At 32.0% G+C, this 14,391-nt stretch overlaps 1 protein-coding gene across 1 annotated transcript; it reads left to right on the top strand.

Annotated features, from left to right (window-relative positions):
• Positions 1-3,764: 3,764 nt before the first annotated feature.
• Positions 3,765-4,994, top strand: LOC134232559 (neuronal acetylcholine receptor subunit alpha-7-like). The gene has a single exon (XM_062714553.1). The coding sequence runs from the start codon at positions 3,765-3,767 to the stop codon at positions 4,992-4,994; it is 1,230 nt and encodes a 409-aa protein (XP_062570537.1).
• The last annotated feature ends 9,397 nt before the right edge of the window (positions 4,995-14,391 follow it).

Below are 14,391 nucleotides of genomic sequence, written 5' to 3'. Positions count from 1 at the left end.
GATCGACCATAGAATTTCCGAAATGATGACATTAAACTGATATTCTTATTTCATCAACTTGTCTGTCAATAACTAACTTGGGTATCAAATAAAAAAAAGAGGCATGCTCTTTGGCATCAAATAAACTGAAAGATATAAATCCAGTTTGTAGGTAATGAAGGTCTATTGTGGCATAAGGAAAGTTGACGACTGAAAAGTTAGAGGTTTGTTGTTAGGTTACAAAATCCTTTTTAAGTAAAATGTCCATCTATAAAACACCAAAACCTCAGGAGGCTTACGTTAAAAGATCACTTACTTATAAGGGAAATACAGGGAGAATACTACAAAAAAGCAATTTGTTATGCCATGTACAGAGAGTGAAGTAATGCTGCAACATGTACACAACAACATGAGTCACCTTGGAAGGGACAAGACAACGTACAGCATTAGCTGGAGAATGTATGCAGATATTTCCAAGTGGATAGATGAATGTGGAAGATGCATCAAGTTTAAGACACCTGATAATCAGAAGGCATTTTTTGTCAACATTGTGACAACAGAGCCACTATAGTTAGTCTACATGGACTTCATGACCTTCATGACCCATGATCCAAAGGGAACATACAGAATATCCTAGTGATGACAGATCATTTTATAAAGTTTGCCATCGCCGTTCCCACTAGGAACCAGACAGCCAAGACAACCGCTGATGCAATCTACAATCTAGGAACTTTAAACCCAGAGCAAAAACACAACTGGAAGAAATACATCAATACATTAGTTCAGGCTTACAACTTAAAGTAACAATTCGTGACTCTACATGAATATATGTATACAGCTCAACAAACTTTTTAAGCTCACATGGTTTTTCGCACAAATAAAGGTCACATTGTTATGATGTAATATTGTATATCGCGACAACAAAATACATTTTAAAAGTATTTGTTTACTTAATTTGAGTTTTATTTCATTTACTGAAACATAATTCAAACAAATCAATTGGTACCACTTTGATATATTCATGCATGAAAAATAACAACTATTCGCATTTTAATTTTTGTAGTTTCTTGCCAATTGTAACTTTCTTTTTATCCGTTCTTTTGAGAGCAATAGCTCTTGGCAGAAACGTAGACATGGGTATAGTACAGCTACTGTAACTTGTATTTTCTGTACATTTTGACTTTTTAACTCGGGGTGGTAAGAGTATTTTCCATATGTTTGACTGCTTCCTATGTTAATAAAGTGGGATTTTTAGGAGTCAATTTCTAAAATCTAGAATCATGAAAGATTCATCCCACTGCAAAATTTGAACGTGTTAAACCGTAAATGCAGAAGAATTTTCCTTTTCATAGAAGGAATTTACTATTCAAAAAAATATACAATACTTCATTATCCTACCCTTTAGTGTGGTTTCCTTTTGCAATGTTATCGCTTTTGGGCGCTACATTTCGACGAAACCAAGAGGAGTATGGTAAATGAACTAATATTTTTAAAAAATACCCGCCTTTAAGAAAAAAAAATTACAAAAATTTAACTACATGGGATCAAGGAAAGCTCGTTTTGTATAATTTGTAAAAACCTATGGTAGAATCGTAAAGTCGAAACATCCTACCATTTATTTATAAATTTTCTTTTAAAACATCCACTTTGGAAACTTAAGATAATAATTTTAAAACACATTTATGGTTGACATAATATATGTAATATAATGAAGAGTTATGCCATCGTACTACAGTTCCAAAATTGTATTTTATTATTACAACAATGTACTACAGTTCCAAAATTGTATTTTATTATTACAACAATGTGACCTTAATTTGTGCGAAAAACCATGTGAGCTTAAAAAGTTTGTTGAGCTGTAATTTTGATATATGCACTATTTTTTCATCAATAAAAAATCAACCGATTAACAGGCATTTGTAATTTGGAATGACAAAAGTACGGAAACCGATCAGTGATTGATCTCAAGAAGCATCCAACCTTACAAATCCGAAAACAAAGAAAAAAGGCACCCTGAAAAGGTTAAGTTTGTAAATGACGCCTAGATGGAGTAAAAGGCATATCCAGTCCATCGAGGGTTCTACATGCATTGGTAATGTATAGATGGATTTATCAATAATCATATCTGATATACATGTATAAACAATGGCTAAACAATTGGTATGTAATATGTCATTCAAAATCCAACCGAACGATGGATCTTTTTTTTGGATAGGCCATTCCAAATTTTTTTCTGTGTTTAGCGTCCGCGTGCGCCTTGGTTTTTGACACCCTATATAAGAAAAAACACACATCAGGAGTCCTGAAATTGATTAATTTAGTCGGATTTTTAATTTTTTTTTTCATTTTCTCCAAATTCTGTACAGTAAGATATATTGGGTGTATTTTAAGCATTTAATCCCTTGTTTTTGCTTAAGAATAGATATTTTCTCTGTTAAAGCAGTTTAGTTAGATCAAATCATTTGAACGGCGTCATTTTTATGACTTTTAAGCCTGTGTTTTATGTTTTGGCTTGTGTGTATTTTGCAAATAGGTAGGTAGGTTTTTGAAAGATGGGTGGAAGCTAAACAGAGGAAAAAACTTGGAATGGCCTTACAAAGAACTCAATCGTTGAATATAGTTAAACAACGTTTTATGATCTTTAATAATGTGCTTAATGTAAAATATCCTTTATGGTAAGACGGGACCTTGACACATGTATATCTGTATACATACCATAGAAATTTTAAAGTTAATATTTGTTTAAGAACGACATATGTTTACAATGAGGCGGTGACCTTACATTGACATTTATACAACATTGGACGACTTCCGGAAGGCAGAATTATCTTGTGCATATATTGACATGACTGTAATGGACATTACATTGCAAACAACGCATATTTCCTGTACTCAAAAGACTCCAACATGAAAACTTCGCCGAAAGAACTGAAAATAAATTATTGTCACTTATCAGAGGGGTTTAATCAATTTATGTGTAATATACATCTGACCATTTGTAAGATAAAAATTTACAGTTCTAAATTTAAAGATATTCAATCTTGATGCAGTAATAATATTTTTATGATGATATAATACAAACATTTTATTCTTGCACACTTGAGGCACTGAAAAATATCTCCATAGTTAATGTTGACTTCATTTTCTACGATAAAAAGTCGATTACCCTGAATTGTTACCCAATATCAATCATTTATATAAAAGGTATTACTAGTAATTAACAATATATCATATACCGGTAATTATTCGGTTGGTGAGATTTTTCTTATTGAAATTCATTTTTCCCACTTCATTTTTGATGTTTTAATAAGTTCACTTCAGTGTATTGACTCATCATGTACAAATATGTCATTATGCATATCAAGGTTGTAGAACAGGGGATTACTATTATAATATTATACACCTTCAAGACACGTTATTTCTCATCAGTAAGTAAGCATTTTTGTAAACCTGATGAAAATGCTTACTTTTCTCCAAGAATGATAGGACTGTCAAATAAAATCAGAAACACTTGAATGGTTATGACGAAATTAGAATGCGACTTTTCTGTGGATTGTTCTGTCTACATGATCTGTAATGAATACGTTTCGATGATCAATTAGAACTCGGTGCTTTCCGTAGAGAAAAAAATCAAAATTTAAAATCCTCTTTGTGAGGTTAATTTATATAGCAGTGTTGCAATGAAGCAGATTTCAAATCCAGATGATCCATTACAGCAATGGTCATGAAGTGATTTTCTTAGGATGTCTTCTTTCTAATAAGTGTTATTCAAAAAGAATTATACCATGCTACTGTGGCAGCGCTGTGTTCTTTTTAACTTCTTTATTTTACCGAGTTTGCCGACTGTAACGTTAGGATATTCCGCAGATGTGGCCAGAAACTTGACAAAACTTCTGTTTAAAACCAATGCGTACGACAAGACTCTCCGTCCGGCAGTGGATCAACATTCTCCCACAGTGTTAGATGTCGGTTTTCACTTAATGGGTAAAAATAAAATAGACGAGTTAGATGAGAAACTTGTCACCACGGCTTATCTGACGCTGAGGTGGAAGGACGAATTCCTGACGTGGGATACCTCACCGTTCCCTGTAGGTCGCCTAACTTTACCCCAAAACATCGTGTGGAAACCGGATTTTGTGTTGAAAAACGGCTTCACTGAGTTTAAGGAACTTGGAGGTTCGTTCTATTACGTCATAGTCTCGCGTGATGGAAGCATCGAATGGAAGCCCTATCAGGTCTTTGAGTCTCAGTGCTCTATTGACGTCACGTACTTTCCGTTTGATACCCAAACCTGCAATATCGTTTTCACAATATGGTCGCATTATTTGCACCAAGTAAAAATTACGTCATCTAGAAGCAGCATTAAAATGGGCGAATACAAGAGCAACAGTATGTGGGACATTGTTTCTGCGAGCCAAGCTATAGATAATTCCGGTTCTAACAGCTTAATCACATTCACCCTAAAGCTTCGACGGAAGCCTGCACATTTCGTAGGTAACATCGTCTTTCCTATTTTGTTTCTGGGGACGTTGAATATTCTTGTTTTTATCATTCCGGCCGACGCCGGTGAGAAGATGTCGTACTCTACAACAGTGGCACTAGGATTCGTGGTTTTTCTAACTATCGTTAGTTCTGAACTTCCGGCGAATTCCGAAAATAAGCCATATCTTTCTACTTATCTGCGTATTCAGATAATCATCGGCGGGTTCTCACTCATTGTCTCTTCAATACAACTACGCTTACGTCACAGAGACGAAGATCAAAAGGTCAATGGATTTCTTAAAATTTTAGTAAAATTTTCGCTCTGCAAATTTTGGAAGTGTCAAATGGATAAAGAAGGAACTATTATTCCAGAAGATGTGGTAGATGAAAAGAATCCCAAAAATTCAATAGACGATGGACGAGAGATTTCCTGGAATGATGTTTCATCTGCAGTCGATTTTCTGATGTTCTGGGTCTGTTCCTTTGTTTACCTCCTCAGTACAACAATTGTGTTGGCCATGATGACAGCTTAACTGTTGTTATAATAATGGGAATATAATAATTGTGTTGGCCATGATGACAGCTTAACTGTTGTTATAGTGAGGGGAATATAATAATTGTGTTGGCCATGATGACAGCTTAACTGTTGTTATAATAATGGGAATATAATAATTGTGTTGGCCATGATGACAGCTTAACTGTTGTTATAGTGAGGGGAATATTATAATTGTGTTGGCCATGATGACAGCTTAACAGTTGTTGGAGTGAGGGGAATATAATTTTACATCATTTATTGTCTGATTACCTCATGATAATAATGTGTGTTGGCCGCAATTTTTGCTATATAATTGTGTTGGCCATTCAGTTAATAAATATATGTGTTGGCCAAGGGAAGTATAATAATTGTGTTGGCTATACATGTTATAGTGAGGGGAATATAATAATTGTGTTGGCCATGATGACAGCTTAATAGTTGTTATAGTGAGGGGAATATAATTTTAGATCATTTATTGTCTGATTACCGCATGAAACAAAGCAAAATAAATCATGAAACATGAAAACATGTATAAGCATTGTCGTTTAATGTCATTATTTCGTAAGTTCTGTAGTCGATACAATGATATTGAGCAAAACAATTTATCACCGTGTCAAATGCTAATTGACGTTTTTTGTACTAATTGTTAGTCCATTATTTACATATGATACGGGATTGACACGGACTTTTCCGTTATTTCCCAAACATGACAGGGAGCACAAAGTCAATGCGGTTGTGATCTGTCGACAGGGGATGCTTATTATTCCATGGCACCTGATCCCACCTCTGATATTTTTGAGGTCCTTGTTTGCTCTGTTCTTATTTTGCATTGTTTTCTGGACTTCTGAGCTTGAATACTATTCGTTTTCTCCCTATATTTCATTTAAAAACTAATTAAATATTAATTTACCTTCTTTCCTTCCTTTGTTTAACAGATTATAAAACACCTCTTCAACATTTTAATACAGGAAATGCATTTTTTAATTAGGGAATAAAATATAATATTGTAATTTTGGAAATAATGCACAAGTACACTTTTGCGTTCTTTTTTTTATATATAAAAATAATGCGTATAATTAGCATGAAAGATAAGAATCTTTCTAATATTTCTCTCCTAAATAAAATATGGTGTCTCGGATAATGAACCAGTAATCAAGCAATAAAGTATATCATAAAGTAGATTGAAAGGGTACATGTCGGTAGACTCGGTACCAGAGTTAACATGGACCTGTAAAAGCATTAGACGCTGGATCAGGTGCCATGGAGGATGGAGCATTCCCTGCCGATCGGTCACATCACATTTATGCTGCTGTCTGTCCTCCTTGATATGTTTTCCCCACTGTTACATTTTTTTTCCGTCTGTCATGTTTTCTATATTGTATATGTACCTCTGACCAGACTGTATATATTGTATATAATGTATATATGTTATTTATGCACAATAACCCCATGTACCATTAGGATGGTATAGGTGAATAAACTGAACTTATACTTGAGCAATGAACAATTCATATAGATATTGTATACGTGTATATAACAGGTATATAAAAGTCCATCAGCTTTTGACAAAAAGTGTAATGATAGATTGTATTTAATGGCAAGATCATTGTGTCGATCCAGAACTTGCGAATTGATTACTTTATACAATTTCTTGATATCCTCGTTGTACCCTGATATTGATTGTCAATACCTTCTTCGTTTTAGTAATTGTTCATACCTAGAGCATGCTCTTATCAATTCAAATAGCACACAAAAACTTCATGTGCAGTTGGTAAGGGTAGTTTCTACAAAACATGCAGGATGCTGACGATTGAAAAAATTAACTGTAAAGTTTTTTTTAGGTTACCATCAGCATTTTTTTTCTGTAAAATGTATCCATCTATAAAAGAGATGTGTCAGACTCTGTGGCATGTTTGAATTTCAAGTCCCGGTATTGCATGAGTCGACATATGAATTAGAGTAACCTTTGATTGTTGATAACATGTCGTCGATACGAGGATATTTTAATGTCGAATACTGAAGGCTATATTAAGTGTTTTCTTTTTCGTGTATGTTTTTGAATAATCTCTGCTTGATATGAATTATACAAATGGCATACATTGTTTCCTTATCTATTTCCTGCACCAGACTGAAGCTAGCAGCCAAAAACAGCAGCCACTAAGCCCTTAGAAACTAGCAGCCAATAAGGAAATTCATCAAAGAACTCATGAGAGTACTCAGACGCTGTACTCTTCTTGTACTTTATTTTATATGATTAAAATTGGATAATTAATGCGACAATTAATGAAGGCTCACCTGCATAATTTTTTTTCTTTTTTAAAACTAAAAAAATAAGAAATAAATTACTTTATCATCTGAATCCACTTCAACAAACAAGCACTAGGAAATGGTGAACTACTTCAGGAGGAATCCCTTTTCAACTCTTTCTGGGACCTCAAAAATATGACAGGGCGTATAAACTAACCTGAGATTTGGTTACTCTAACGATTGTAAACCGAAATATGACACGAGAGTATGTTTCGATCAGTATTACTGGGACAACTTAATGGGTCTATAAGACTATCATTTACCGCTATCAGTAATAAGTGGTGGTGATGCCACCAAGTGGTTCCAAGAGCATTTTTAATATTAGAGGCAGGTATTATACCCATGATTTATGAAGTGTCCACCATATCATCAAGGGCAAGGAAGAAGGACCAAAGGACTATTATCCCCTGCTACGAGAACGGGGCTGTAGTGGTACCAACGGGTGGTGTCAAGTGCGTGGGGCATATTCCTAGCCTTCATTTGTCATTCATTATTGGGCTCCTGAACAAACTATCACTTGGGTTGGGTTAAGGGTCTTAGGAGGGTATTCCTTGTCAACGTTTCAAAGGGTCCCAGGGGCTAGAAAGGACCAGTTAGCTAACCTGAACTTTGATGTTTTTCATTATTTTATATTGTGAAACGGGAAAAGTCAGCTATTATAGGCATTATCTTTGAATGGGGCTGTAGTTGTACATGTGGTGTCAAGTGCTTGAGTTATATTTCCAGCATTCATTTGTCATGTTCATTATTGGGCACCTGAATAAACTATCAATGGGGATGGGTTAAGGGCCCTCGAGGGTATATCCCCTCTCTTGGGCTGGAAATGGTCAACAAGTGGTGCGGGGGACATATGTGCAACTATCATTTTAACCCCCCTTATCTAAATTAAATAAAGTAAATTAGAGGAAAATACTTAATCATATCTGCTTGTGGTTTAAATTTGAAAAATCAGTTCCATGTTTAAATTCAAAATTTACTTGTTTTGTCAATGAGTGTCTGTATTTTAAAAGAGAGGAGGTATTAAGTGTCACTGTGTTTATCTTGGCTAATTGGCTGGGATATCCCTGACTGCTGATAATGAGGTGTGAACTGTGAACTTCATAGTAATTTATACTACAGTTTACCAGTTTATTAACATCTCTTTCGTTGTTATTTTAACAACATAGAGATCATACATATTATTATAACATATATACATACATGCGTGAGCATTACATATAACATATATACAAAGTGTGCTTATTAATATAATCAAATATTTTCATATAATAATTTACAATGATGTTAACCTGGAGGTCTGACTCTCTCGTTTACAATTTTAATAAATGAACAAAGTTTACTTAATAGCCCAGTATTTTTCGAAGAAAACAATTCACTAAACTTTATAACATTTGGTCTTGATAAATAATATTTCGGAATATACAATTTTCTTTCATCTTTTAACTTTTCACATGATAATATATAGTGGAATTCGTCCCCAAGATCATTTTTACATAAAAGACATATTCTATTAATTCTTTCAGTACCTTCCCATCTTCCTGTTTCAATTGGTAATTTATGGTCTGCTGTTCTAAATCTAGCTAGAATTTGTTTCTTATAATTACTTAAGCCGCTATCTACATAAAATTGGCATCCAAAGTGTAAATTTGTAAATAGATTATATGTCGCACCTTTTGAAGAATCATTACAGGTTGAATTCCAATTTTGTTGAAACTGATCTAGTGATTTTTGTTTCAAACTTTTAATAAGCCAAGTTCTATTAAATAATTGATTCTGATTCCAAATATTACTATGTCCACAATTGTCTAAAATTGATTTCAAATTCTTTAACCATTTAGATTCATGTCCTTTATCAAATTTTGCACGAAGTAATTTACACATTAAAAAACAATATTTTGATTGTTTTCCATGTAAAATTTTTGACCAGTATGCAATAATTCTAGTTTTAATATGTATAATCAAAGGTACTCTACCTAATTCCATAAATCATAAAATTTGGAGTACTTGGTTTTAAATGAAAAAGCATTTTACAGAATTTTAAATGTACTCTTTCTACCATTTCAACATTACCATATGTAACGGGAGAGGAGAAAATGCAACGGACCAGACCAGGATTCGAACCCGGGCCCCCTGAAACTCCGGTCAGGTGCTATACCAACTGAGCTATCTGGCCACCGGCGATCGAACCCGGCCGACCGCCACATTCCTCCCTCCTTAAAGGTCTTTGGCCCTCCAAAGACCCCAACCCAGCCTCATCCCTGGCAGGTCTTTCACCTGTCAATTCCAGGGCATGGCACGGCACCAAATGTAACTTCACAACCATACAATAAAATTGGAACTACAATCTTGTCAAACAAATACAATTGGTCATATAGAGAAAGATGTAATTGGTTACCCTTTTTCAAAATACCATACATAGCTTTCGTTGCTCTTTGCTCATACATATGTATGATACTATTTCAAAACAATTTATATCCACTCAATAAATTGTGCTATTAGTAGTGCTTAAAGGTATTATAGAGTTTATATGTTCATTGTTAAGAGCTCTAATTTATTTATTTTTTTCGAAATAAATAAAACAGGGATCGTGTAAACTGCCAACATGCAAAATGTTCAAATACTAAGTCTTATAAATCACAGTAAAATATTAAATTATTTCTGCAACAAGTTATTAAATATGGAGGTTCAAATCCAAACTGCGTAAATAAATTCAAACATCAGAGGATATCATCAACAATACAAGATAATATGTAATTTATTTCCCGCTTTGATATTTGAGGGTGGAGGAAAATTGAAAGTCATCAATTGTTAATCGATGATATTGTCTAAAGTAATCGATTTCATGACAAAACTGACTGTAATCGATTATTAATCGATTATTAATCGATTACACAAAATTCCAGAATTAAGAATATGAAATACCTATAAGAGGCTCATGGGTCGCATGGTCACCTGAGCATATTATGCTCGATTTGATGAATACATGTTTTATGTAAATTATTGAATTATATTGGCTTTTTCCTTGGTAAAGCCCAATTTGAAGGTGTGTGCATTTAGAGGCAAGCACTTTAGTGCGGGTATTACTGTCTTATGACAGTTAAAATTATGAATGAAATCGGTTATTGGTGTATTATGAATGATTCGGTGTATTCGTTTTTCATGGAATGAAATCGGTTATTAGTGTATTATGAATTGGGTCGGTGTATTTACTCGTTTTTCATGGTCTTAGCGGAAGCAGACGACTTCTTTTGTTTTATTATAATAGTAAAATACTTTTTTAAAAAAAATGCGAGCTTATTTTCATAGTTTTCAATGTTTGAATCATTTCACCCTTTTCTACGATCAATGGAACTGTTTCCGAGAATTAATTTTGATTGTATTACACAGAAAACTCAATGATTTTAAAGTGCATGTACCGTTAGTGCGGTATTTTTTTTTTTTAAGTTTATTGAAAGAATTATTTACGTAAACATTATTGAAACATTGTTGTACAAATGAAATAAATGAACGGATTCAGTTTAGGGATTTTATTTTATTGAATTGAATTTTATGAATTTTTATTTAAAATTCAAGCAAGGAAATGATTTTTTTTTTTTTAATTCATAATTTTTTTTTTTCATGTTTTTCCTGTAAATATAATTTTTAGATATCTAATACCAGATAAAATTGATAAAACACTTCTATTTTATAGTAACTGCTATTGTTTGATGAATTAGATAGAGCATTTTCATGTATTATATTTAGTAATTTTGATTTTTTTTTAAATTTAGACATATCAAGGAATTTAGCCAATTAAATAATGATTTAAAAAATTCAAAAGTTGATAGTATACGGACAAAATCAGTGTTAAAGGCATGATCTGGATCAATGTCTTATGCCTTATGATTTTTGTAATATCAATACTTTAAATAATTGTGCATACATGCAGATCAGAGGCGGAAACACATGAATAATATTATCAAACGATAAATCGGGAAAAATGAATATTGTATTTACAAAAAAAGATACATATCAATCTCCGGCTTATTATTCATTCATTTTTTTTGGGGGGGGGGGGTTACGCATACAACCTGGCTTACCGAAAATCTTCCTCTAGTAATGTAAGAAAATCATATTAATAATATTTAATTTTGACCCCAAAAAATCAATCAATTTGATAAATTAAAAAGACCAATGGAGAGATTTTTTCATTTCCGAAAATAGAGTTTAAATTTTTATAATCACTCTCTGCTTAACCATGATATAGTTATTTTATTTTTTATTTTATTTATTTATTTTATTAAATAATTAGTTAATTACGTTATTTATTCATTCTTTTCCTTCTATGCTTTAATATTTCTTTAAATGATGAAAAACTAAGGGATAAACTTTTTTTTTCTCTTTCTTGATTAAAGTAATGGTATTTTAGTTAACAAAACGAAAAATAAACTCGGAAGAACTCGGTAGTTTCTCCCTATGGTAAAGATAAAAAGCAAAGGTTTCCGATAATACACGATAAACGCAAATACGATAGAACCAGATAGACGATATACATGATAAACGCAAAACACAATAAACTTAAATCAGTTTTTACCTCACATGACAATTGTTTTTGTAATGAAAATTATCTTGTATTTGTGTGTCATAGCTGTCTCTACAAAAATATCTTTCACATTTCTGCAAAAATATTATTATTCGATTAAAAATCGATTATTAATCGATTACATTTTTCAGTAATCATGCCAATGTCTGAAATATTGAGGTTTGATGTTTATACAAACCTCATCAAAGTTAAATGATAATGTCTCTGTAAAGCAGATTAGTTAAGGAGGGGAAATGAGATTTTGTTGATATATCTTAAAATACACAAGGTTTTCTGTGTCGAATACTTAAAAAAAATATATCACTCTTCTTACTTGGAACTACGTAAAATACTTATAATTGCATCTTGTGCATCAAATTACACTTGGCTTTTAAACTTTGTACTGAGGCCAAGAACACTTAGTCATTATCTGGAATACTAAAAGTATATTGAGTTCAATAAGTTTTTAGCTTATTTCTCACTTTGAAGTTTGTTTATGTATGCATTTTTAAGTAGTTATAGACGTGTTAGTGAACAATGTCCATTCTTTAAAATGATGATGCTAATGTTAAACTTTGTTGTTCTAAGAAGACAGTAAGCGTTTGAAGTCAGTTTTAGTTCACTGAATGCATGAGTTGATGAAAGGATCTGAATTCTTTCGGTGAGTCAAATAAACAATTGAATTAGTATATGTGCAGGATCTATATATTTAAATCAATTTATAGTCTTAGATGGAATTATAAGGGTTATTCCAATTTCCATGTGTTTACCATGTGGAAAAATAATAATACAACTGTATTTTTGCAGAAATGCAAAAGCTATTTTTGTACAGACTGCTTTGACACACAAATACAAGATGATTTTCATAAAAAATCAATTATCATGTGAGGTAAAAAAAAAATGAGTTAATTTTTAAAAAAATTACAATTGCCAAATAATCGTGTATCCTATCGTATGGTATTTTCTGTTCAACAGGTTTGCGTTTTCTATCGTGTTTCCCGTTTATCGTGTTTTGCATTTATCGTGTATATCGTTTATCTGGTTCTATCGTTTTTGCGTTTATCGTGTATTATCGGAAATTTTTTGCTTTTTATCTTTACTATAGGGAGAAATTACCGAGGTATTCCGAGTTTATTTTTCGTTTTGCTAACTAAAATACCATTACTTTAACCTAGAAAGAGAAAAAAAGTTTATCCCTTAGTTTTTCATCATTTGAAGAAATATTAAAGCGTAGAAGGAAAAGAATGAATAAATAACGTAATTAACTAATTATTTAATAAAATAAATGAATAAAATAAAAAATAAAATAACTTTATCATTGTCAAGCAGAGAGTGATTATCAAAATTTAAACTCTATTTTCGGAAATGAAAAAAATCGCTCCCTTGGTCTTTTTAATTTATCGAATTGATTGATTTTTGGGGGTCAAAATTAGATATTATTAATAAGATTTACTGACATTACTAAAGGAAGATTTTCGGTATACGCCAGGTTGTATGCGTACCCCCCCCCCCCAAAAAAAAATGAATGAATAAATAATAAGCAGGGGATTGATACGTATCTTTTTTTAATGCAATATTCATTTTTCCCGATTTATCGTTTGATGATTTTATTCATGTGTTTACGCCTCTGATCTGCATGTATGCACAATTATTTTAAGTATTGATATTACACACAAAAATCATAAGGCATAAGACATTGATCCAGATCATGCCTTTATCACTGATTTTGTCCGTATACTCTCAACTTTTAAATTTTTAATTTCGATATTAATTTAGACTATTTGGTTAGATCTTGTTTATCTAATTTTAAATTGGGTATGGACTTTCAACATCCCGCCCATCTCATTCCGCGAAAATGCCTGATATGAGATTAAGTTTTTAATAATTTTCGGGGCTTTACTAAGTATCCATAGAATTACTTAAACAATAGGAATTATATTACTTAGTAAATAAACTACTCATTTCGGTAAAATAATATTACTTGATTTAGAGATAATATGCTTTCTTTTTACTAAATTTTATGAATTATTACTAAGTAAATGTAATGCTTGAAATTTATTAAAATCTAGAATATTATTACTTAAAAGACTACTAAATGAATGAAATACTTATCATATTTACTAAAATCCACATTATTTACTAGAAACACTGCAAGAATTACTAAATTATGTAAAGAAACAGCTTTGTAATTTTATAAAAATTTATCAATCAATATCATAGGGATATCCAAATGGCTTGAAGTAGTACTACATAATGCTTACATATATACATATTTATAAAATTTACAACACCATGCATCAACATGCAATGGGTTAAGTTATATGCAATTTATTATATTATAAGGTGCAAAAACTTTAACTGAAGGAAAAAATGTACACATTACATTGTATCTTTGTGACCAATGCATTGAATCTTATCTTTTGACAAACAAAGAGCATATGGAAAAAGTTTAAACTATCCAGCCACAAATTCATCATGAAAAAATAATAATGCAGCATTTTTAAATAATGAATATAAAAAATTTATT

The sequence above is a fragment of the Saccostrea cucullata genome, unplaced genomic scaffold (assembly GCF_032062105.1).
Source record: "Saccostrea cucullata isolate Sc308-1 unplaced genomic scaffold, CSIRO_AGI_Scuc_v1 ctg596, whole genome shotgun sequence".
NCBI classification, from domain to species: domain Eukaryota; kingdom Metazoa; phylum Mollusca; class Bivalvia; order Ostreida; family Ostreidae; genus Saccostrea; species Saccostrea cuccullata.
This window is presented reverse-complemented; position numbering and strand designations above follow the sequence as displayed.